Source organism: Ambystoma mexicanum, chromosome 10 (assembly GCF_040938575.1).
Source record: "Ambystoma mexicanum isolate Mex_15411 chromosome 10, UKY_AmexF1_1, whole genome shotgun sequence".
Classification (NCBI taxonomy): Eukaryota; Metazoa; Chordata; class Amphibia; order Caudata; family Ambystomatidae; genus Ambystoma; species Ambystoma mexicanum.
This window is the reverse complement of record NC_090932.1, coordinates 1107776477-1107798851: the sequence shown is the minus strand read 5'-3', so window position 1 is coordinate 1107798851 and position 22375 is coordinate 1107776477. Positions and strand designations below refer to the sequence as shown.

The 22375-nt window shown below is 46.8% G+C and overlaps 1 protein-coding gene across 1 annotated transcript in view; it reads left to right on the top strand.

Annotated features, from left to right (window-relative positions):
* Positions 1 to 22375, top strand: part of DDX56 (DEAD-box helicase 56) — a 786153-nt gene that overhangs the window by 631541 nt on the left and 132237 nt on the right. Inside the window, exon 11 of the mRNA XM_069618962.1 lies at positions 6128 to 6217. Within this exon, the coding sequence (XP_069475063.1) occupies positions 6128 to 6217 (90 nt within the window). The remainder of the gene's footprint in view (positions 1 to 6127; positions 6218 to 22375) is intronic.

The window sequence follows — 22375 nt, the reverse complement described above, 5'->3', positions numbered from 1 at the left end:
CCGGGGTCGGCAAAGTGCCCTGGCGGCCTCATAGCTCTGGGGGGGCCGCTAGGAGCGGCCCCCCTATGCAATACAGTGTCGGGCCACTGGCTTTGTCCCGGTGGCCCGACAAACACCACAACATTATTGCGGTGAGGCTGCAGGGGTTCCCTCTGGCCCCGCGGCCTCACCGTGCTCAAGGGGCAGGGGGGCACATTTCGCAATGAGGCCGCCGGGGTGGCCTCAGTGCCCCGGCGGCCTCATGAGTCTGGGGGGGCTGCTCCTGTAGGAGCGGCCCCCCAATGCAAAACAAATGTCGGGCCACCAGCTTTGCACCGGTGGCCCGACCAGCATACATGAAATTACTGCGGTGAGACCGCGGGGGTGCAGGGCACCCCCGTGGCCTCACCGTGATGAGAGGGGATGTCACTTACCTGGTGATTTCTCCAGGTCCGGGCATCTGCTGGAGCCCGTCTGTTGGCATAGGAAGCGAGGGAAGGGAAGAACTGTTCCCTTCACTCGCTTCCTATTTCAACACGTTAAGCTGGTTCCTCTGTGGTGGGGCTGCAGAAGCCAATAGGCAAACAGCTTGTTTGGCTTCTGCAGTCTGAACACTGTTAAACTTTCTATGATTGGCTGTCATTTCCCAAACAGGGAGAGGGCAGCTACTCATAGAAAGTGGACTTCGGCTTCGAGTCCCTAAACAGAAACTATTCTGCCGAAGCCGGATAGCTGTATTTCAGCCGAACTTCGGCAGAATAGGGACTCGAAGCAGAAGTTCGGTACAGCCCTACACAAGATGCACCAGGAACTAGTGACTCTAATCCTGGTTGCTCCTATGTGGGCGAGACAACTTTGGTTTCGATGTCTGCTCAAACTGGCGATGTGCGACCCAATTATGCTCCGGTGCCCATACAACATGCTAACACAACACAAGGTAGCATCACTCCATCCTCGTCCTCAATCTTTGAACTTGGCAGCTTGGCTCCTGAAGTCATAGAATTTGGTCGTTTTAAATCTTCCACAAAGGTGTATGGAGGCACGGAAACCCAACACCAGACAGTGCTATTTCAATACGTGGAAGAGATGTGTGATATGGTGCAGGTCACAAACTTTAAACCCAGCAGAAGGTTCACCAGCTCACATTCTGCATTAAATGCTTTACCTACTTTACTCCGACCTAGTATTCAACTCCATCACAGTACATCTGGTGGCCCTGTCAGATTACACTACTTCACAAAACAAGGCATCCTGGTGGAAAGTTCCTGTCGTTCAAGCATTCATGGAAGTCGTAAAGAGGCTGTACCTTCCTATTTCTAACCTTTCACCGGGTTGGGATCTTAATGTCATGCTCTCCAAGCTCATGGGTCCACCCTTTGAGCCTTTGCACAAGGCCAGCCTAAAACATCTGACTTAAAAAACTGCGTTCCTAGTATCCATCAGCTCTATAAGACGTGAGCTACAGGCTTTGTCCGTACAAGACCCTTTCTTCATAATCCACAAAGACAAGGCTGTCCTCAGAACACATCCTGGGTCTTCACCTAAATTTATTTCAAAGTTTCATGCTAATCAATCCATAGAACTCCCTACCTTCTTTCAAAATCCATCCAACGCCACTCAGAGTAGCCTCCATACACTTGATGTACGCAGGGCGGTCTTGTACTATGTGAACAAAACTGAACCTCGAAGGAAAACAGACATGCTTTTTTATTTGCATAGCACCTGGGAGAGAACGCAATCAAAAATAAAAAAACGCCATCGCCAAGTGGATAGTCGAGTGCATACAGCTCTGCTATTCCCTATCCAAAAGAGTTTTACCTTTCACTCTAAGGGCTCACTCTACCAGAGGTACTGGAGCTACCGGAGCCTTCATTGCAAACGTCACTATAGACGCCATTTGCAAAGCTGCTTCATGGAGTTACATTCATACTTAAACACAGCATTATTCCATTGACATTCACCCTAAAGCCGATTCACTGGTGGGACAATGAAGGACCATGGGTACACTACACGTCACACTAGGGATACTATTACTAACATGCCCTGATGTCTGTTCTCGAGTTTCGAAAACAAATCGTGTAATACTCTGCGACTACCACTAGATGTCGGAATATGCAGAGCATGTGAATCCAAGCAAATACAATCATCAAATACAATTACCGTGAGTAATGTATCCCATATATGTTCTGTATGGTTTTTTGAGTAAATTGTTAACCTGTGATTTTTAGCTTAGTGTCTTCACAAAGGCCTAGTAAATAATTGTATTTTTATATACTCACTGATAACTTTAATTATTGGCGTTATTCTGTGAGGATTCATTGTAGTCCTAGACCACTCGTGCACTTTTCCTGAGACTAAGCCTTGGCTGCTCATCTACCTACCTTGATTGGGTTTTGGCTAATCTGTGTCTTCAGCTGCGACCCCTTCAGTCTCCCTTGCTACCCGAGGCTGCAACCCGTAGCCAGTGGGTATTTGTCAAGGTCCATTGGGCAGGGGAACATGGTACCTTCCCATTTGGTGGTCACACAATGAGAAGATCTTGGTAATATGGGCCTGTACACACTGATATTAATGTTACATATGGTGATTAAATGTATATCATATTACTGTAATATCGGAACCCTATTTTCTTAGTGTACGGGGGAACAATGCTATTGGATCCACTGCCTCTTTTGTCAAGGGGTGAAAGGTTGTGCCATCACTTCCCGTGATGTCACTTGGGGTGGGGTCAAATCACATCATGTCCTGCGATGTCATGAGGTCAAGGGTTGTGTGATGTCACTTCCGCTGGTGAAATGACGTCCCTGTGCGTCTTCACTGTTTACCATAAATAGGGGGGGCCTCCTAAAATCCTCACCTCGGGCAGATTTTAGAAATCCATCTCAACAGTGACCATCATATAAACCGTGTTAAATTTCTTGAAACACTCAGAAGTGTTGTTCTACTTTCTATTGTCTCTCTCTTTCGATCCCACCTATGCTTTGTTTCCAAGTACTTTAAAAAGGCTTCTGTAGTGCCTGGTGTAACATCTGGGCAGTATTTCGGTTCGACTCCCTTTCTGCCCAATCATTCTCCCATGCTCCTCACATCCATATTCAAACTGCTGCTCTGCCCCAGTTTCTTTGTGCATTGTGATCTATCACCGTAGCTCTCCTTTCTGTGTACAGTCATCCTCCCTGGCTCTTGAGATCGGAATTAGGTGAAAATGTCCTTATATTTTCACTGAAAATATAAAAGACAATTTAAAAAGACTGCTCAGAGCATTCTTTCCAAATCAAACTGTCATGCTCCTGCCGCACATGGGTGTGCAGGGGCTGACGTGCGGTTGGTCACGGGAAGTCTCCTGAGAAATAGTTTTTTTGTGTGTGTTTCTGTGTAAGAGAGGGGGCATGTTTGAGGTGGGAAAGGGGGTCGGGAGAGCGGGTAAATGTCTGTGAGTGGAAGATGAGGGGTAATGTCGTGAGCTAGGAAGACGGAGTGGGGGATGCAAGGGTATGTTTGAGGCGGTAAACGCCCCACCTCCCCCGTTTCATAGAAATCCCGCCATCGTGGGTCAGGGGGGTGTTGGATGTGACATTTCAGCATTTTGAAGGCCACACAAAATAAGCCAAATTAAATCCTTCTTTTTTTGTGTACGCCCTTGTTAGGGAGAATTCTCAGAACTGTGCTAATTCCCTTATACCTTAGAGACTTCCAGCACTTTTGCTGGATTTTAGGACTTTTAATTTTTAACCTGGAGAGAGTAAGACCCTTTTTTCCCACTCTCATATGTATCTGTTTGTGATTTGAAATCTTAGAAATTTACTGCGGGCTGCGTTCGCAGATGCAGTAAGGCACCCATGGCTGCCCATTTTGTCAAAATGGCCTTGGTATTCTTTTTTCGCCATTTCTTGCAGGAAAGATCCTCTTTGAGATTTACTCTGCGCGCCAAACCAGGTTTGGTCCCTTTGTTTGTTTTGTCTTTGTCGGTATTCACGAGTGAAGCCCGCCTTTGGCTCCAGTATGTCTGGCAGGGGCAGGAAGTGAGGGAGGTGCCTGAAACTACCTGTGCTTAATCCCCGTGGTTACAGAAATGCACCCAAAAGTGATTGGCCGGCTGGCTGTCCAGCAAGAACAGCCACCCTGCTGTGTGATTGACTGCTAGGCTGGAATGAATGGGAGACACCTGCATAAAAAGGTGAGGCTTTTTGGCTTGGAAGGCAGAGTCGACCACTGGACGAAGGAATCCGAAGAACAACTTGGAAGAGACGCCTGCTGCAACTCCTGGACCGTTGGTTTGCCCATGAAGCCCTGCTGCTGTGCTGAAGCTCCAAATTCGTTTCGACTAGAGAAGCCCTGCAAGGGCGACTTCTCCCTTTGGGTCGGTGGGACCAATCAACCCCAAAGTTAACTCGTTTGGACATCCTCTAGGAGCTGGCTGTGCTGCTGGAATCGAAGTGCCAGGGAGAGAAACTCCAGATCGAGTGCATCGCTTTTAAGTTCGGACCCGAGCCTCAGGAAGATCCTCTGGACTCCCTTGAAGCCTCACTGAACAAGCCTGAGCCACCTCAACAGAGTGCTGCACCCCAGATTTGAGCAAAGTCTAGAGTGGTATCTGAGAGTTGGCAGTGGTGCTATTTGCTGAGTTGCGAGGAGCTGAAACTGCAAAGTGCCACTGAATTGAAGTTTGACCTTTGCTGCCGCCGACCTTCCCATTGTGTTGCAGGGATCCCCAGAGGTCCTCCCTCCTGTCCCCACAACTGAGGCCCAGGAGCAACAGGATCTGCTGAGCTGCACAGGAACAGAAGCCAGCTGGAACCATTTCTTCTAACCAAAGGTACTGTAAACCTAAGATGACTTACCTCTTGTTGTGTAGCCTTACTTGTTCTCGGTTGAGACTGGTCTTGGTTGCCCTTGCAGAGTTGCTTGCAGCTTTGTCCCTCACAATCCTCCCAGATTGTCGCCCTTCAAGTGAATCTTATTTCTACAAACCTTTCTAAAAACATTGTGCAAGACTTACTTACCTGCAAAGAACCTCTTCAGCTCTCCTAGAATTTGTTAATCTAACATTGACTGTCCTGGCTCCCTGGGAGACTCTTCTACCTCTGACTTTGTGCTTTTGCCTTTCCCACAGGAAAGGGTTAATTTACTTTGCACTGGAGGGGTTTAAAAGTACTTACCAGTTTATGAATGCTTTAACCTTTGTATTATTCCCCTATCTAACCTTTTACATCCAAACTCTGTATTGCTCTAAATGTATCAGTGATAAATCAATGTCCACAGTGTCCGAGCTATAAATCACCAGAGGGTGTAGGAAGTGTCTGTGTGCCATCCCCAATGGGTATCATCTGATTTAGAGGAACGGAGTGTTTTGAAATGTATCATAATTATTAGATGTTTTGCTCCCTTTTGAAGAAGGTTTATATAACTGACTCTTAAATTAATAATTGTTTAAGCAAGAAACCTTGAGAGTAAGTGTTTATTTGAATAACTGTCACTGTGAAGCTCTGTGTTACAACCCTACTGCTCACATTGACCCATCTTGAGATAAGCCTGGCTGCTCAGTCACACTACCAACCTGTGTAGTACAGACTTATACCAAAGGTTTGGTTCCTTTGCCAGGAGGTCAAGGTTGCTGTAGTCTTCCAAAGGACACTTCACACAATCTTGCCTAACAGCCCTTCAAAATGCGAAAATATCACATAGACCCCTCTTCAGTGGTGTTACACTCTGCTCATTCTATACCATCAGTTACTCGGCTCCTTTTTGCCACAATTGTCCACGGTCACCGCAGCCTCTTTGGTAGTCATTCAATCCTTCCTGCATGATCTCTTTAGTTCATCTGCCACTCTGCACCTATATCCCCTAGCCAATTATTTGTAATCATTCTATCTAGCCCCTCACCCAGATCTGTTGTGTTTGCCCTGCCTGTTCTCTCTGCCACCCTGTCTTCTGTCATTCATATGATATGATAGGTTAATTATAACGCTCTTAATACCCAAAGGTTACTAAGCGCGGACCCGGGGATCAAATCTGTGGTGCTCCTTGTCATCTTGCTTTCAAGGCGAATACCTTATTCCTGAGCTATCCTCCCTAGACATGCACTTGCTTGCCTCTGCTATGGTAATTTTAGTTTTCACTAATTTCTGCACTGTTGTTTCCCTACCAGGATGCTATGCGCTCTGTCACGAAGCAAGCCATCAAGGAAGCACGTCTGAAGGAGATCAAGGAAGAGCTTCTGAACTCAGAGAAACTTAAGGTAAAACAAATAAAATAGCAAGGGGACCTATAACTGTGGTATTTATTATCCACTGTGGAATCCAATTATAGTGCAGTCATAAGGATAAGTGACAGGTAATTGCCTCTCCATCAGATAATTAATAATTTTCTTGATTTGCATTCGGCCCACTTGAAGTAAGGGGATAATAAGTGTGTGTGTTTTTCAACCAGATTCTCCTTATGATTCAAATTACTATTGACTTGGGACCATTATGTTAATTGGGATATATGTTAGTGTCAGCGATAGTGACCATGTAGTTATGATTTAGTTGCACTCCCCTTAGGGAGAGCAGTTTTTGGGGCAAAATGAAAAACTTATCTCCAAATTATTTTGGTGAGTTTCCTAAAGGTGGGGCAAAATGCATAGCGGATTGCACATTTCGTTTTTTAACCTTTTTTAATGTTTCCAGAAATAGAAAACAATGTTCTCACAAACCTCACTTGTCTCCCCCTACAGTCTTTGTTTCCATCTTGGCCTTTCTGGGACAAGATGATTCCTTGTATCTGTCATTTAACATAAACAACTTTGCATTGTTTCAAATAAGACCTATGCAAACAGACAAGAAAAGAAAATGGACACTTCGAGGGTAAAAGTTGAATTTCTACTACTATGCATCTCAACATTCTCTATCTCTGGCCTCATTGCCAGCAGAGTACTGGTTGTGCACAGCTACTCAACCAATCAGCGCCAGCCATTCCTAGCAACATTCCTGTTAGGAAAGATTTTCTTTTTGCACTTTTGCCTTGATAGGTTTCTATGGGACTCCCATTTTCTTTTCTTGTTTTGAACACTGTCCTGCCTTTTTGGAGGTGAGGAAAGCCTTCTGTTTGCCTGTTTTGCTCATTGCTATGGGTAAACTGACTGGCCCCTAAGACTATCAGTACTCTTTATAAATGCTAGTATTGTTGCCATTGCACACGTCTCCTTACTCTGGGGTACAGTTGGTGTACTTTGTATCCTTATCATTTTGTAGAGGGACTTTTTGTTACTTTTACAAGGTGCAGAGAAGCTGGTGGCAGCTGTGATATTTTTACCGTTTTTGATATTTTAGTCATGCACTTTTGTATTTCCTGTGTATGGCTACTAAAGGTGACTAGCACCCTAAGAAGAGCATGCCAGAAGGTGTTTCACTTGGCTTTTTATCATTGATGGTTGTCCTTCTTCCTGCCTGTGGCTTAAATGGCAATCTTTCCCATGGAATGCTGCTGCTTTTGTAGGGGTTTTGGGTGCGTGTGAGCCTGATAATGCGGCTGGGACGGACTAGTCCTGTTAAAATAGATTTTTTAAATCAATGCTGGTGGGAAGATTGTAGGAGGTCATCCTAGTTATGAATAGGGAGACCCTGAGAGTTTAGCCAAAACCCAATAAAGTTAGTGTGAAGAGCAGTCAAGGCTTTGTCTCTGGAGTGTGGGAGAGTGGTCTAGGGCCTCTGTGTCCACACAGAATACCACACAGCTTAACATGTTTGGGTCTTCATTTCTCTTCAAAAGCCCAAATGAGACACAAATTCTACTTAGTATGAAAGTGAAAATGTTGACAAACCAACTAATACAGGTAGATAAAAGCTATGGAAGATTCTCAATCAGAACAGGGATCCAATTCTATGAAGGAAAGGTTGTTCCAAAGTTATTATATGGCTTAGAATTACGGACAGAAAATCTACAAGCCTGTCTGGATACAATAGAAGGGAAGATCTGGAGAAGGGTATTGAGGGTGCCCAATTGTGTCCCAGTTGCTGCAATTCGATACAAGCTCAGCCTTTTATTCCTAAAGGTGCAATGGCAGAGTTTGTCATTATACCGAAAAATCATATGCTCTTAATACTGACAATTTGTATACAGTTCTCCGTCTCACCTTGTCAGCAAAAAAGGAACTACTGACCAAATCACGATACATTTGTGGGAAAATTGAAAGAGAACTGTGAATTCCTGTTAAATGAACTAGGTCATGACAGTGGGTCTCTTATGTTGGACCATGACAAGGTCAAGAAGGCTCTGTACAAATGGGATTGGGTGAACACCACCAATCTATTTCTTAACTACTCCTCATTGAGTTATTTCTCCTATGAACACAAGCCAAGAGGAAAGATAGCACCTTATTTTCTAATATTCCCAAATAGCTATTCTCACTTGCTTATCATGCGGCTACTTTGAAACTTGTTTCCCACAAGGGAGATTCTGATAAGACGATTGATAATTGATTCAACAGACGAGTGCAGACTGTGCAAAATGGAATTTGCATCTGTTTATGGAATGTGGAGCCTTGTGTATGGAAAGAATGACATATTTTAACACAATTACGAGGTCTCGGGGTTAACTGGAGTTAAAAGAACTGTGGAAAAGAGTGTTGAACCCGGTGAGAACTTCAGACGCCCTGGCGGTGGCTGGATTTATAAAATCTTGGAACATTTTAAACATAGAAGAAGAAAGTTCATTCTGTGAGGAAACTACAAAATTGAAGTAATGATAATGAAGCTATCAAAATCACATAGAGCATTGCTTACTCTTCTTTTTTATGTCTGAGTCCTTCCTTTTGTGTTTAAAGATGCATATGTCCGATGGGATACTTAAGAGAGGGATTTTTTAGATATTGTATTACATTTTAAGCGTCTTTCTTGCTCTTGTTTTCTTTTTTGTAATAAACCAAATACAATACAAAAAAAGAATAGCACACACTAATTCAGCTTAGACACTCGATGCATAAAAATATTACTATTAGCCCTTAAAGAACCCACTAAGAAATGAAGCTAGCCAGTAGTATTATCACTTAAACCTATATATCACAAGTCTATACGTGCTCCACTCTATTGTACTTAATCCTGCTTCAAGTGATACGTGTAAATGGTTATCTCACAGCGCTCTGATGCCCCCGGGCTGGTTCCATGTGTTAAAATCACAGCAAAAATGGCTGTGAACAAAAATATCACGGCAAAAAGGCTGTGGTTTTGCTGCCGCAATCCATATAAAGGATGCGGGGGACACACCTGCAACCCCTGGACCCATTATACCATTTATAGCGGGGACACCCCCGGTCCCTTTAAATGGGGTACCCAGTTAAGGGGTCAAACCACAGCATTTTGCCGCAATTTTTTGTTCAGGTGACATTTTTGCAGTGATTTTATCACTGCATACCCCCGGGCTTGGGTGCTTTATAAATGTAAAAATAAATTAAAATAAAATAAACATTACAAAGCATCAATCATTAATTAACCAAGTAAGTAATCTGATTCAGATAAAATATCAATATAATCCCAATTCCCTTCTACTTAAGAAGTTCAGCCCTAAGATGTATGTAGCCTTTTGCCCAAAAGTCACAGGTTCCAGTAAAGATTTCTCCAGGGAATGTATTCTCAAAAGGATGCAGTGGGCTTGTGGTGGTGATTTACAACAGTTCTAAACTACTTCAAAGTTAAATAAGTATTTGTCCAAAGACAGGTAATAGCACCGCTCTATCCCAGTTCCAAGGCTAGCCCAGGCGCAATATACTTGACCCAGGTTCTATGACCAAAGGTAAGCACAGAGCTAGTCGGGTGGAAAAGGGCCTTTGCACCCATTTGAGGACAGAGGGGACAGGGAAAGTACCTCACCCGCCCCCTCTGATTTTCCCAGGTGCCACTGTGAATTATCTGGGAATCGGTGGGGGCACGATCTTCAGTTTTTTTTTGTTCGGGTGACTGGTGCTCAAGTGCAGATTTCTGTGCTTTTTCCGGTGGGGTCCAACTTGAAGATGCAAGTCCAAAACAACGAAGAATGCAGACTGTCCAGTTCAGACCCCTTAGGATGTGTCACAGGATGGAGGAAGGGGAGTTCCAGCGATGGCCACGACAAGCAGCAACAGACGACCTTCTAGGTGAAGTCACAGAAGCAGCTCCAGCACATGCTTCTTTGAAGCTAGGATGTTGACATTTTGGGGTAAGGCACAAGCTGGCGACAACCGAAGTTCAGCGACATAACGCGGAATGGCGACGGCTGCAATGAGGTAGCCCAGGAGGGAGCTGGTCAGTCCACCGTGCAGTCCAGGGACACACAAAGGCTCTGGGGGTTTGCAACCTTAAGCAGGTGCCACAACTAGTTGGTCCCACTAGTCCAAGGGCCGAAGCATCAGAAAGGGTCTTCTGAGATCAAGCAGAGGAGTAGCATTTCACCAGGCCAGTAACTGGAATGGATGCTGTTTGGCTGCAGCATTAGTCCCTGGCCCGTCAGCTGGCTACTGTCCTTCGTAGGAATCTTGGCTTCAAGGTAGATCTGAAGAATGGCTGCAGAAGCCGTCCTCTTATTCAAAACTGAAGCATGGTTGGATCCCACCAATAGAAAGGATCTGCACCCTTCAAAAAACCAGTAGTAGTCCAATCGGGGACAAATACTGGTTTCACATCTGCCCTGCAGCAGTCTCTCTGGCCCAAGGAATGTGGGCTGGGATCAGACGGTCCCAGCCCCCCCTCCATTGGCAAAAGCATACAAAGGCTCACTAGCCCGCAAAAGCACTAGCTTTCCCGTGCAAGTGCATGATCTTCTATTAGCTCTCCTGACCTGTGAAGGCAGGAGGAAGGTCAAACTACAATATGGCTAAAGAACAAGGGAAAGACCTTGTGGCATGGCATTCGTTGGGTGCTAGCCACATTTAGTAGCCATTTGTCATCAACACGAAAGTGCACAAGTAAAATAATACAAAAATTGTAAAAATGTTTCGGCCGCCACCAGCTTGTCTGAAGCACATATAAAATGTAAAAAAAGTAACCAAAAGATCAAAAGGAATGGGGATAGCAGTATCTCTTTTGCACAGCACTGTTGGGTGTTGTCTGCAATTGACAAAATACAAGAATTCCAAAGATTACATTGTGATCCAGTAGTGACAGTCTTGGGGACTAGTCAGTTTCCCTATAACAATGAGCAAAGGCAAGGGAAGTAAAGCTGAGGGCTTTCTTTCCCTCCAAAATGTCAGGACCGGTAAAGAAATGAGTACAAAGAAGGGTGTCTCATTGAAGTCAATGGAGGGAAAGGTTCAAAAGAAAGTCTTCCCTAACAATTCCTAATCCACACCTCTGATGTGGGTATGTGTACATACCTGTTGCTTTCTCCCCTGCTGTTTCCAAGCGTATCTAGGGTGTAAATCCTGACTCTAATTCATTCTGGATTGACCTTTGTTGTTGGAACCTGGGTTAAGCATCCTTCCTGAGGCCTGACCTCGTCTGTTGGATTGAGTTGAGTACTAAACTGAACTTTACTTGAACTTTGGAGCTTTTTAATAATCATAACCACTGGTACTGCTATCCTCTATATGAACTTATCCGACAAGGTATACACTATGAAACTGGTAACAAGGCCCCAAACCACCTTAGGGTTGGACTTCATAAGATTGGGGTAAGCTGTTAGGTGTTTATTCTAAAGAGTTGTGTTTATTCTATGCATCTGAGTACTGGTAATTGATTCATATGCAATTCTATTTCTCCTAAGGATGCATATGCTTTTATGTTTTATAAGGGTTTGTGTGACAATATTTACCTGTGATTTGTATATACTTAATGTGTAAACTAAAAGCCTAATACATAATTCTATTTTTAGTTACTTACCGTCTAACACTGTTTTGCTCTGTGTGGACAAATTGTAGTCCTAGACCACTCTTGCACCCTTCCTGAGACTAAACCTTGACTGCTCTGCTACTTCACCTTGATTTGGCTAACCTCTGTTTCTACCCTGTTCACCATAATAGGTGGGCCTCCCAAAATCCTCCACCAAAGCTGATTTTTAGAAAGAAATATTAACAGATGCACTACCGTGCGCCCATATATTTTAACCACAAGGTAGACATTTTACCAACATGGTCTCAAACATGGCTTAATCTCCTGTTTTAAGAACGAAGTTTATTATTCTGTCCTTGTTGACCTTCTTCCTGATGAGGGTCAGAGTCCTATATGGTCAATCACTTTCAATGGGTTCTTTTAAGAAGCCAGAGAGGTGCCTGGTGTGAGTGAACTGGCTGGAATTGGTTGAGGGGGTCATCCCTCTTAATGAGATTTATAATTTTTATGTTTCATCCCCTCGCCTAGTGAGACCCCCAGCATGTTTTGTTGGACGTCTGAACCTTTTTCTTTTTATCCTGAATGAGTGGAGCCTTTTTCCACTTTTTGCTCTGACTTTTGGGACTCTGTTCTCTTGTGTTTTTGTTAGGGGAGTTTTCCTAAAGTCCTACTGATAGTAAGACTTCAGTAAGCTATCCCAGTGTTTTGTCGATTCCCAACTCTTGGTATCAGTCTGTACTAACTCTGGACCTTGGTAGAGTGGCAGAGCAGACAGGCACAGCAAAGAAGCACTTACAAGTATATTTATATGAAAGTTATATATTTATTATATTTACACCAGAATCACTTTAAATACTTCAGAATCTAACTGTAGAACACTTAGGAATACTAGATAATACACTTCAAATGGCACTTTCACTTTTGTGTTTGTCCGCGGTTGCAATTGTAGCAACGTTAGAAAGGGAAAAGACAAGGTTATTGTATTGTTGGTAACTGCGCACTCATGCGGTTTTCAACAGGTTATACGGTAATGCATTTACGTTGCAAACACATATAGAAGTCACTTAAAGGGAGGAAAATAAATGGTTAGTGCAACATGAGCTGAGTTCAAGGGTCTAGAGATGGTTTCTACACCTGGCAAGTTTTAAATCCAAAAACGCAACCATAGCTAAAGGTAGTTCATAGAGGCCTTGGAAGTCTTAACAGCGAATAAAGAAGAGCTCCTATGGATTTCTTCCAGTGTCTAAAGTTATGGAAGCAGCAAGTTAACAACTAACAAATAACAAAGGAGACCGAAAAACTGACTCGTAAAGGGGACACAAGCAGCAGCTTGTGTCAGAGGTAAGAGGGGGTTGTCCTGGACACCTCTAGGTGCACTCCAATGCTCTGGAGTGACTTCTCGGAATCAGTTAAGCAATTCCTTTTCCCCCCACAGTACCTTGAATTTGAAGAAAGTGTTTGTATTGGCTCCTCTACGATGTGGCAGCTCTGGACCCGACCTCCGGATTCCTTTGTCCGGTGACGAAAGGCAGGACAATGGACGGTGTCTTCCAGCAGCAGTCTCGAGAGAGGGCCTGTGTCACGACTTTCAGCAACTTCTTGGTTCACTCTGCGGTTTTGGGCCTTTTCAGGAGCACCAACAAAGGACACAGATCGCCCGGTCAATCTGCTTTGCTTCCTGCAGTCTCACACTCTGGTGAGGTGGTCTTGGCGAGTTGGGTTGGATCTCTGGAGTGCCCTTACCGGCTCAGCACAGATTCTGCCGGATTCGCCCTTTCCACGACGATGCACTCGAAATGGGAGCAGGTCTCCTGGTATTGAGGTTCTGCAGCTCTGGAAATTCCTAAACCTCGGGAGAGGGCTTGTTCCAAAGTTTGTCTTGGAACTGATTGTTTCCATCCGCCAAAGGTAAGGAATCGTCCTCTTCAGAGCTCCTCTGTCGCATAGAAGACAGGGCCAGGACAGCAGTGGCAGTGGTCGCTTCAGTGTTGCAAAGGGTCTGCAGGCGTCTCTGGTCATCTTCTTCGGTTACTTCTGTTTCCTGTGGTCACCTTGCTTTGCACTCCAGAAGCTGCACCTTTTTATACAGTTCCAGCACACACTCCTCTGCAATCTCTCAGCATTCTACAGAAAGGGGCATTTGGCTGTCCAATCAGGACAGCAAGAGCCCCTGTGGGAGCTGGTCCTATTCAGGCACTCTGGGAGACAAAGGACAGGGGGGGTGGAAGACTCCTCCCCCCCCTCTTCCTGCTAGCCTGGACACTCTGGAGCCTAGGCAGGGATAACTACTGATTCCTGCCAAAGTGTGTGTGTATATATATATATATATATATATATATATATATATATATATATATATATATATATATATATATATATATATATATATATATATATATATATATATATATATATACACACACACTCACACACTCACACACTCACACACTCACACACTCACACACTCACACACTCACACACTCACACACTCTCCTCTCTCCTCTCTCCCTTAGAAGGTCTGACCAAGAACAAGTGCGCTAGTAATGGTGAAAAAAGGAAAGGAGGCCCCAAGTTGGTACTTTTGTACACTACTGAGGCTATGGACATAGCCCGAGGTATATAAAAAAAAAAAATCCTGGAATAGCAAAGCAAGCCTTGGAAGAGATGGAATGGATCGAAACGATTGATAATGTGATTGTTGGCTCCAGCCAATCTGTTTCAGAAAGTGAATTAAAGACAGAGGCTCCTAGCCAGATATTTAGTAAAGTTCCCTAATTGGAGAATCTGGAAGAACTTCATGAGAATTTGTTTAAGTGTGGCCCGCGGGGGGGGATGTGGCGAAGAAGCCATGTATGTAAGAGGACGTGTGCGACCAGGGCTCTGGCTGATCCGAACAATATCCTGTGTAAATCGTGCTACATCTCCATCATTTAGCCCACAAAATAGATGCCCGTGCAGGGGAAGCAGCGGAGCATATTCTGTGCAGATAACACGCGGACCGCCGGTGTGGAGGGGATAACCGGAGCCTGCTTTGGAACGCGGGTGTCCGTGGCACATAAAGGGAAAATGGCCGCCACCTGAACAGCCGACGAACAAAGGAGATACTAGCCCGTGTGTGAACTGTGACGGAGGAACGCGGGGAGAGCCGGGCTCCCGGAATGGGGGCCCCCACGGCTGGTCCTGCGGTGCCGTGCTATAATCCTTTGATTTGGGAAGCAAGCGGGGTCCGCCCGCGGCGAGAAGCGCTTTGTATGGACAAAGAAGAAGCTGAGCCTGTTCGGAGTGCAACATTGTCTCCGTCATTACAGGCTCCAGCCAGTGCACTGTAATTGACGCGCGCCGGGAGTGGTGGCCGCCAAGAGAAACGAGAAGCGGCCGCTACATATGTATCCAGGCCAATCCAACGTGGTGTGAGGAACAGAGCACCACAGTTCGGAATCTCGCCTGGAGGCAGCTGGGAGCGTTCAGGTCTATAAGATCTGATCAAGAGGTAGGAACAGCTGTATAAGCACAAAGAGGAGTCCAGCCCTATAGGCAAGTTGGAGCAGTGCTGGAGCACTTGGGGGCAAGTGATGCGCCCACCCAAAGCAGTCGGACATTGCAGACATTCACAATCTATCAACATGCCCCTCATGATTAAGAATGGCGCACAGCCATCATAAAGGCAGGGGAGAAGGAGACACCCCCTAGCCTAAGCATTTGGCGAATAGGGGGCACAGTGAAGCGTGCCTGGCACTGAGCTATGCAATTACTGCCCAAGCGCAGGAGGCAACGGGGACCTGGTGGGGCTTGGGGCTGACGCACGTTGGGCCAGCGCTCGCACTCAAACAGATCCATAAGCACCGGGGTGTGCGCCCACAGGACTGGACCAGCAGTGGCTTGGGCGTGTGGCCAGAGCGGACTGACTCGCCCAAGAACAGTTACGTGGGAGGACACAGCCCACTCCAGGAGCAGATTTGGCTGTACCACTTGCCAGGGCCCTGGCACCAGAAGCAGTCTAATCTAGTGAAGGCCAGAGACCACACGTTGCCGTATACACAGCCCTGATACACAGCCCTGATACACAGAGATGACTACCAAACTGCCTGGAGCGAAGGGCAAGCAACCCACGCTAGATGAATATGCTAGAACATCACCAGGGGTTGAAGGGGCCAGGAGAAAAGACAAAACCCCCCCTGGGAGCCTGGACACTATGGGCAGAGACCAGGAGATCCTCGCTGCGATCGCTGACCTAAAAGTGGCCTGGGAAACCAAACTAGAATTGGCCATGAACAAGCTGAAGGCGGCACTAGAGCTCAGTCGGGGCAGTACAAGAGGAGGTGAACCTATTCGGGCAAGATGTCAGGGTGCTGGCTGAGTGCACAGGTGACCTAGAAAAAGAGGTGGCCCCGAACACAGTGGCATGCTCCGCCCACAAATCTGAACTTCATGCTCTGGATCAAATAGTGGGCAACCTGGAAAGTAGGGGGGAGGAGGCGGAGGGACGCGCCCAAAGGAATAATTTCTCCAGCATTGGATCTTTCATAGATTCAGATGCTTGAATATTCCCAGTCGTCAGACTGGGAATCCTCGGTGATAAATTAAATAATAATACATTTTAAAAAAAAATAAATAAATATATATATATATATATACACTGCCACCTAGCAGTGCATGTACATAGCCCATTATAGCCTATGAGCCACTTTATTATGTAGTCCCTCCACCTCACTTTGGTCCTTTATGGCCCCAGCCAATGAGGTGGCAGGGCTTAAGCTCCGCCCCCGGCAGCCATCTTCAGATTTTTCACCGCAGTCTATCAGACACAGGGAATCCTCAAGCTCTCTGAGCTTTTTCAAATTCTTTCTACTTTTGTGTGGAATATATTTGTAAAATATATTCCATCTTGTTCCCCTTCTTAGGGGCTTTCTTTCCAATTAACCTTGGTGGCAAAACTTGTTGTTTTCCTCTCAAAATCGTCGACTGAACTTCTCTTCAGAAATGGAGGCACCTCAGGCTGTCAGGAAGCCTTCCCTGTTCAGGGACTGCACGAGGTGCAAGAAGAAATTGGTTTACTACAAGGACCCTCACGAGCATTGCATTTATTGTCTGTACCCACATGACATTAAAAAATGCGAGATTTGTAAAACTTTTTCCACCAAGACCCTTCATGACAGGCATAGAAGACTCCTTTCATACCTGGAATCCAGGGATCAATCTTCGGACGAAGAGTCTGTCAGAACAGCTCCTGTCCAGTCCAGCACTCCATCTGAGAGGCAAACTTCAAAGAGAAGGGCCTCTTCAGTGGAAAGGAGTTCCTCTCCCAAATCCAAAAAGAGGAAGCTGGAATTGATACCTTTTCTGCCTCCAGTTGACCTATCAAGCCAGAAAAAGTCAGCGAAATCTGCCTCCAGAGGTAAGGAGGAGTTTGCAAAAAACGGGGGGGGGGCAGTCGTCGGCAGGTATACCGCCCACGAATGAAGGGAAAGGTAAAGGCCCGTCATCGGCCATACCGTCGACGAAACCAGCATTGACGATGACGACGCTTAAGACATCGTCGACAGTTAGATCATCGTCATCGGACATGTCGACCGCGAAGCAATCGTCGACGACCAAGAAACACCACTCGTCCACGAAGCATTCATCCATGACGCAGTCGTCCACGGAACACACTCCACGTTCGTCAACGAAGCCCTCGTCGACGGGAAAATGTCAGTCGACGACGACGAATCCCTCGTCGACTGGGAAATCTCAGTCGGCGGCAAAACCCTCGTCGACGGGAAAATCTCAGTCGTCGACGATAACATCATCCATAATGCCTTCAGAGGCACCGCAAATTTCGGCAGTTACAGAGGAATTACTGCCTCTCACTCTTGAAGCTCCTGTCATTACAAGCAATATCATTGAGAAGAATACTGTAACTGAACCTCTGGTGCAGCAATTTTCACCTTTGGGGCACATGGCAGAACTTCCGAATATAATTCTTCAGGAAGAATTCTCTGATGCGGAAGTGGTGGAAGAGTCCATCGGTCCCTTACCGAAACAATACAGCCCTCCTTGGCACCCGTCCACGGGAGAATCCGAATATCCTCATGACCCGGTGCTCATGTTATCCGTGCAGAGGATTGTAGAAGAATTTTACAAACGGCAAAGGGAGAAGCAAATTCCGATTAATCCCATTCCTAGAGAGTCATCCCCGATTCCAGGCACATCGGGTTGCTCTCCTTACAGGAGTAGACCGCAAAAACGGATGAGATCACCTGCTCGAAGACCGAGGAGCAGCACCCACAGTGCTTCACCTACAAGAGTCCCGTCACCACAGTCATCGCACAGACCGCGATCTCCGGATGTAGATCCCACCATGGTACCGTCCACCATCTCGGTATCAGACTGGCAGGAGGATCCTTTTGGTGAATTTTCGGAACCAGAAGGAGAAATAACTCGGGAGCCAGACGCACCCAGTGATTGGGATGACTACGTCGTCGAGAAGCCCAGGAGGAGAGACTCACCGGGCAAGGCCTCACCACCGGATGATCTCGTCTCTTTCCACACCATAATAGGTAAAACCGCAGAACTGTTTAAAATTCAGGTTTCTTCGGAGGAAAGGCAATCAGTGCTCTATGAGCACAGGGACAAACGAAGGAGGACAGTGACCACAATTCCCCTCCTCGATACCATCTGGGATTCCGGATCCAAGATCCTATCTACGCCCTTATCGACTCCGGCGTTGGTGTCCAGGCCAGAAAAGAAATATAAAGCTCCGGATTCTGCACCGCTTTGTTTAAGGGGTCATACGAAACCGACTCAGTTATTACAGTGGCGGCCAGAAAGAAACTCGCCAACCCCTCCTCACTGTTGTCGGCACCACCGGATAAGGACGGACGTAAATTGGAAGCCATGGGCAGGAAAGTATCATCTTCTGCATCACTTACAATCAGAGCGGGTAATGCACTGGCCATGACCGCAAGATTCGATCGCGAGCTTTGGCTCCGCATGTCTAACTTGGCGAAACAATTACCACCGGAGCTCCAGGAGGAGGCAAAATCCATAATCGCGGATGGTGAAGCAACATCGGATCACATGATCGACGCAGCAGTTGATGTGGCCGAATCAGACTTCAGGCAGATGGCGCACGGCACAGTGCTCAGAAGGCAGGCCTGGATGAAGGCTACTAACTTTAGACCTGAAGTTCAGGCGCAGATACTAGACATGCCATTTGACGGCCAAGATCTCTTTGGGAAAAAGATAGACGACCATTTGAAGGCAATCAAGACAGACACTGACACAGCCAGAGCCATCAGTTCTTTAAAGGACAAAAGTAAGGACCATCGGTCTTTTCGCCCCTTTAGAGGTTCATCTTCCAAGTTCAGGGGATACAGCCGTTCCTCCTATGGTCAAAAAGCACAAGGCGACACGTACCAAGACAATAAATATCAGTCATCCAACAGATACGCCCATAGAGGCAGACGTGGCTCCGCCCAAGGGAAGTCGCAAGGCAAGCAGAACTGACAACCAATCTCCCCCCTCCCCCTCCGCCACGCCCCGGTGGGGGGAAGGGTGAGCCAGTTTTTCCAGCGCTGGCGGTCAATTACATCGGACAAATGGGTGTTACAGGTGATCCGAAAGGGTCACACCTTGGAATTTCTGGACCAACCTCCTTCCCTGCCTCCAACTCCCCGCAGAGTGCATATGCTAAGACAGGTCATGTCCGAAGTGAAAAAACTGCTCCAGAAGGCAGCAGTAGAACCAGTACCCTATTCTCAGAGGGGAAAAGGTTTCTACTCCCGATTCTTCCTCGTCAGAAAGAAAAACGGTCAATGGAGGCCCATCTTGGACCTGAGGGCTCTCAACAAGTTCATCAAGCGCATAACTTTCAAGATGGTAGCTCTACAAGGGGTGCTACCTTGGTTAAACAAGCACGACTTCTTGGCCACTTTAGACTTGGAGGATGCATACTTCCACATTCCGATCCATCCAGCACACAGGCAGTTCCTCAGGTTCACAGTGGGAGGGCTCCACTTTCAGTTTCAAGTGCTTCCGTTCGGTCTAAAATCGGCGCCAAGAGTTTTCACGAAATGCCTGGCACCGGTAGCGGCAAGTCTCAGGAGAGCAGGAACGGACGTTTTTCCATACCTGGATGATTGGCTTATAAAGGCAAGTTCAGCTGCAAAGGCTCGTTCGGCAGTGTCGAGGACGGTCAACCTCCATCAACCAGACAAAGTCCTGCCTCGTTCCCAGCAAGGTAGCTCTCTTCCTGGGAGCCGAGCTAGACTCCAGCATTCCCAGAGTGAGACCATCCACAGAGAGAATAGCAGCGATTCTACGCTTAACTTCGAACTTCCTACAGAAAGAGACAACATCTGTACGCTCTTACAAATCCCTTTTGGGCATGATGTCATCATGCATATTCCTCATACCGAACTGCAGGCTTCGCATGAGGCCGGTTCAGGAAGCTCTGGACCACCAATGGATGCTGGGAGGACATTGTCCAGATTCCATCGACGTTGCACAAGGCCCTTCGATGGTGGAACGCTCTGAGGAATCTTCTACAGGGAATGCCGTTTCAAGCACCGACATCGACCCTCCTGCTGCGGACGGACGCTTCCTTATCAGGCTGGGGCGCTCATCTTGCGGACCTCCAAACCAAGGGATCTTGGTCGGCACAAGAGTCCCAGCTCCACATCAACGTGTTGGAGCTCAGGGCCGTAAGGTTGGCGCTGAAAGCCTTCCTACCGGTTATAGCTGGTCAAGTTCTTACAGTCCAGACAGACAACACGACCTCCATGCACTATACAAACAAGCAGGGAGGCACGAGGTCTCAGATTCTGTCGCAAGAAGCCCAACAGCTATGGGCATGGGCCTTGCGCTACGGGATACAGATCAGGGCAGAGCACCTTCCAGGAGTCGACAATGTCCTAGCGGACAGATTAAGCATAGAATACACAGCGTCACACGAGTGGGAGTTGGACGACAGAGAAACCCGACGGATATTTGCCTTATGGGGCCATCCGCAGATCGACCTTTTTGCCACCAGGAACAACAAAAAATGCAAGATATTTGCGTCAATATACCCCGAGCACCAATCGCTGGGAGACGCGTTCTCAGTGGATTGGTCGGGGAAGATCCTCTACGCCTTCCCACCCATTCCCCTCATGTCGAGGGTACTTCGCAGGGTGAAAGAACAGGATTGTTCCTTGATTCTTTTTGCACCCGATTGGGCACGGCAAGTCTGGTATCCGACGCTGAGACATCTATCCTGCAAAACCCCGATTCGTCTCAAATCACATCAATATCTACTGACACAACAGAACCGCAAGGTCCTCCACCACGACCCGAGGAGCCTGTCCCTCAAAGCATGGTTCCTGAGCAGCGTAAACTGATGCACCTAAAGTTACCATCAGAATGCTGGGATATCATCAGGGCCGCTAGAGCCCCGTCCACGCAACTCGCCTACACCAGAAAATGGACCAGGTTTTCCAAATGGTGCGAGACCTCTGCGATCGATCCCCTCACGGCCTCGATTGATCAAATTCTGCCTTACTTGTTGCACCTGGCTAAATCAGGGCTCTCACTGTCCTCTATCAAGGTCCATCTGTCAGCCATAGCGGCCTACACAGTAACCGCGGAGACGCAAGCCTTACTCTCCTTACCAGCGATCAAGATCTTCCTGAAAGGACTGATGCGTACTTATCCGCCTACACCAGTTCCGGACTGGAGCCTCAACACCGTCTTAACAGCCCTCATGCAACCTCCCTTCGAGCCCATACATAGATGCGATATGAAATTCTTGTCCTGGAAGACATCCTTCCTGGTAGCCATCACATCGGCCAGAAGGATCAGTGAGTTGCAAGCTTTGTCTTCGGAACCTCCGTTTACCTTGTTCCAGAAGGACCGCGTCATCTTAAGGCCTCACCCGAAGTTCCTCCCCAAGGTACTTTCGGAGATGTCCTTCACTGAGCGCATTGTTTGTTTTACCAACCTTCTTCCAGAATCACGCTTCGGAAGCGGAAAGGACATTACACTCTCTAGACGTTTCAAGGGTGTTGAAGTTTTACTTGCAAAGAACCAAGGAGTTCCGCTCCTCAAACCGGCTATTCATTTCCTTCTCTGGCCGTACCAAGGGCCAACATATATCCAAACAAAGCCTGGCACGCTGGGTATCGTCCTGCATCACCCACTGTCATCAGTTGAAAGGCGACCCTTTAACTAGACCGCCGTCTGCGCACTCCACCAGAGGAAGGGCGGCGTCCACAGCATTCCACGCAGGGGTGGCCTTGAAAGACACATGCAGAGCTGCCACGTGGAGCACTCTGCAAACTTTCGCGAAACACTACTGCCTGACTGAAGATACCAACAAAGAAACTGCAGTTGGACAGGCAGTGCTCCGCCATCTCTTTGTATAAGGTAGGACCAGCCTCCTTTCCCACCTTTCCCGAAGTATGTAACCGTTGTGTTGCTGCATGGTAAAGGTTTGATCAGAAATATGTTTTTCTGTAATTATGCATATGTTTATAATGGTGGCATGTTTTAACTGCTTGGTATTCTATTCAAGCATCTGAATCTATGAAAGATCCAATGCTGGAGAAGTCTTAGTTACTTACCTGTAACTGTATTTCTCCAGCATTGGTATCTTTCATAGA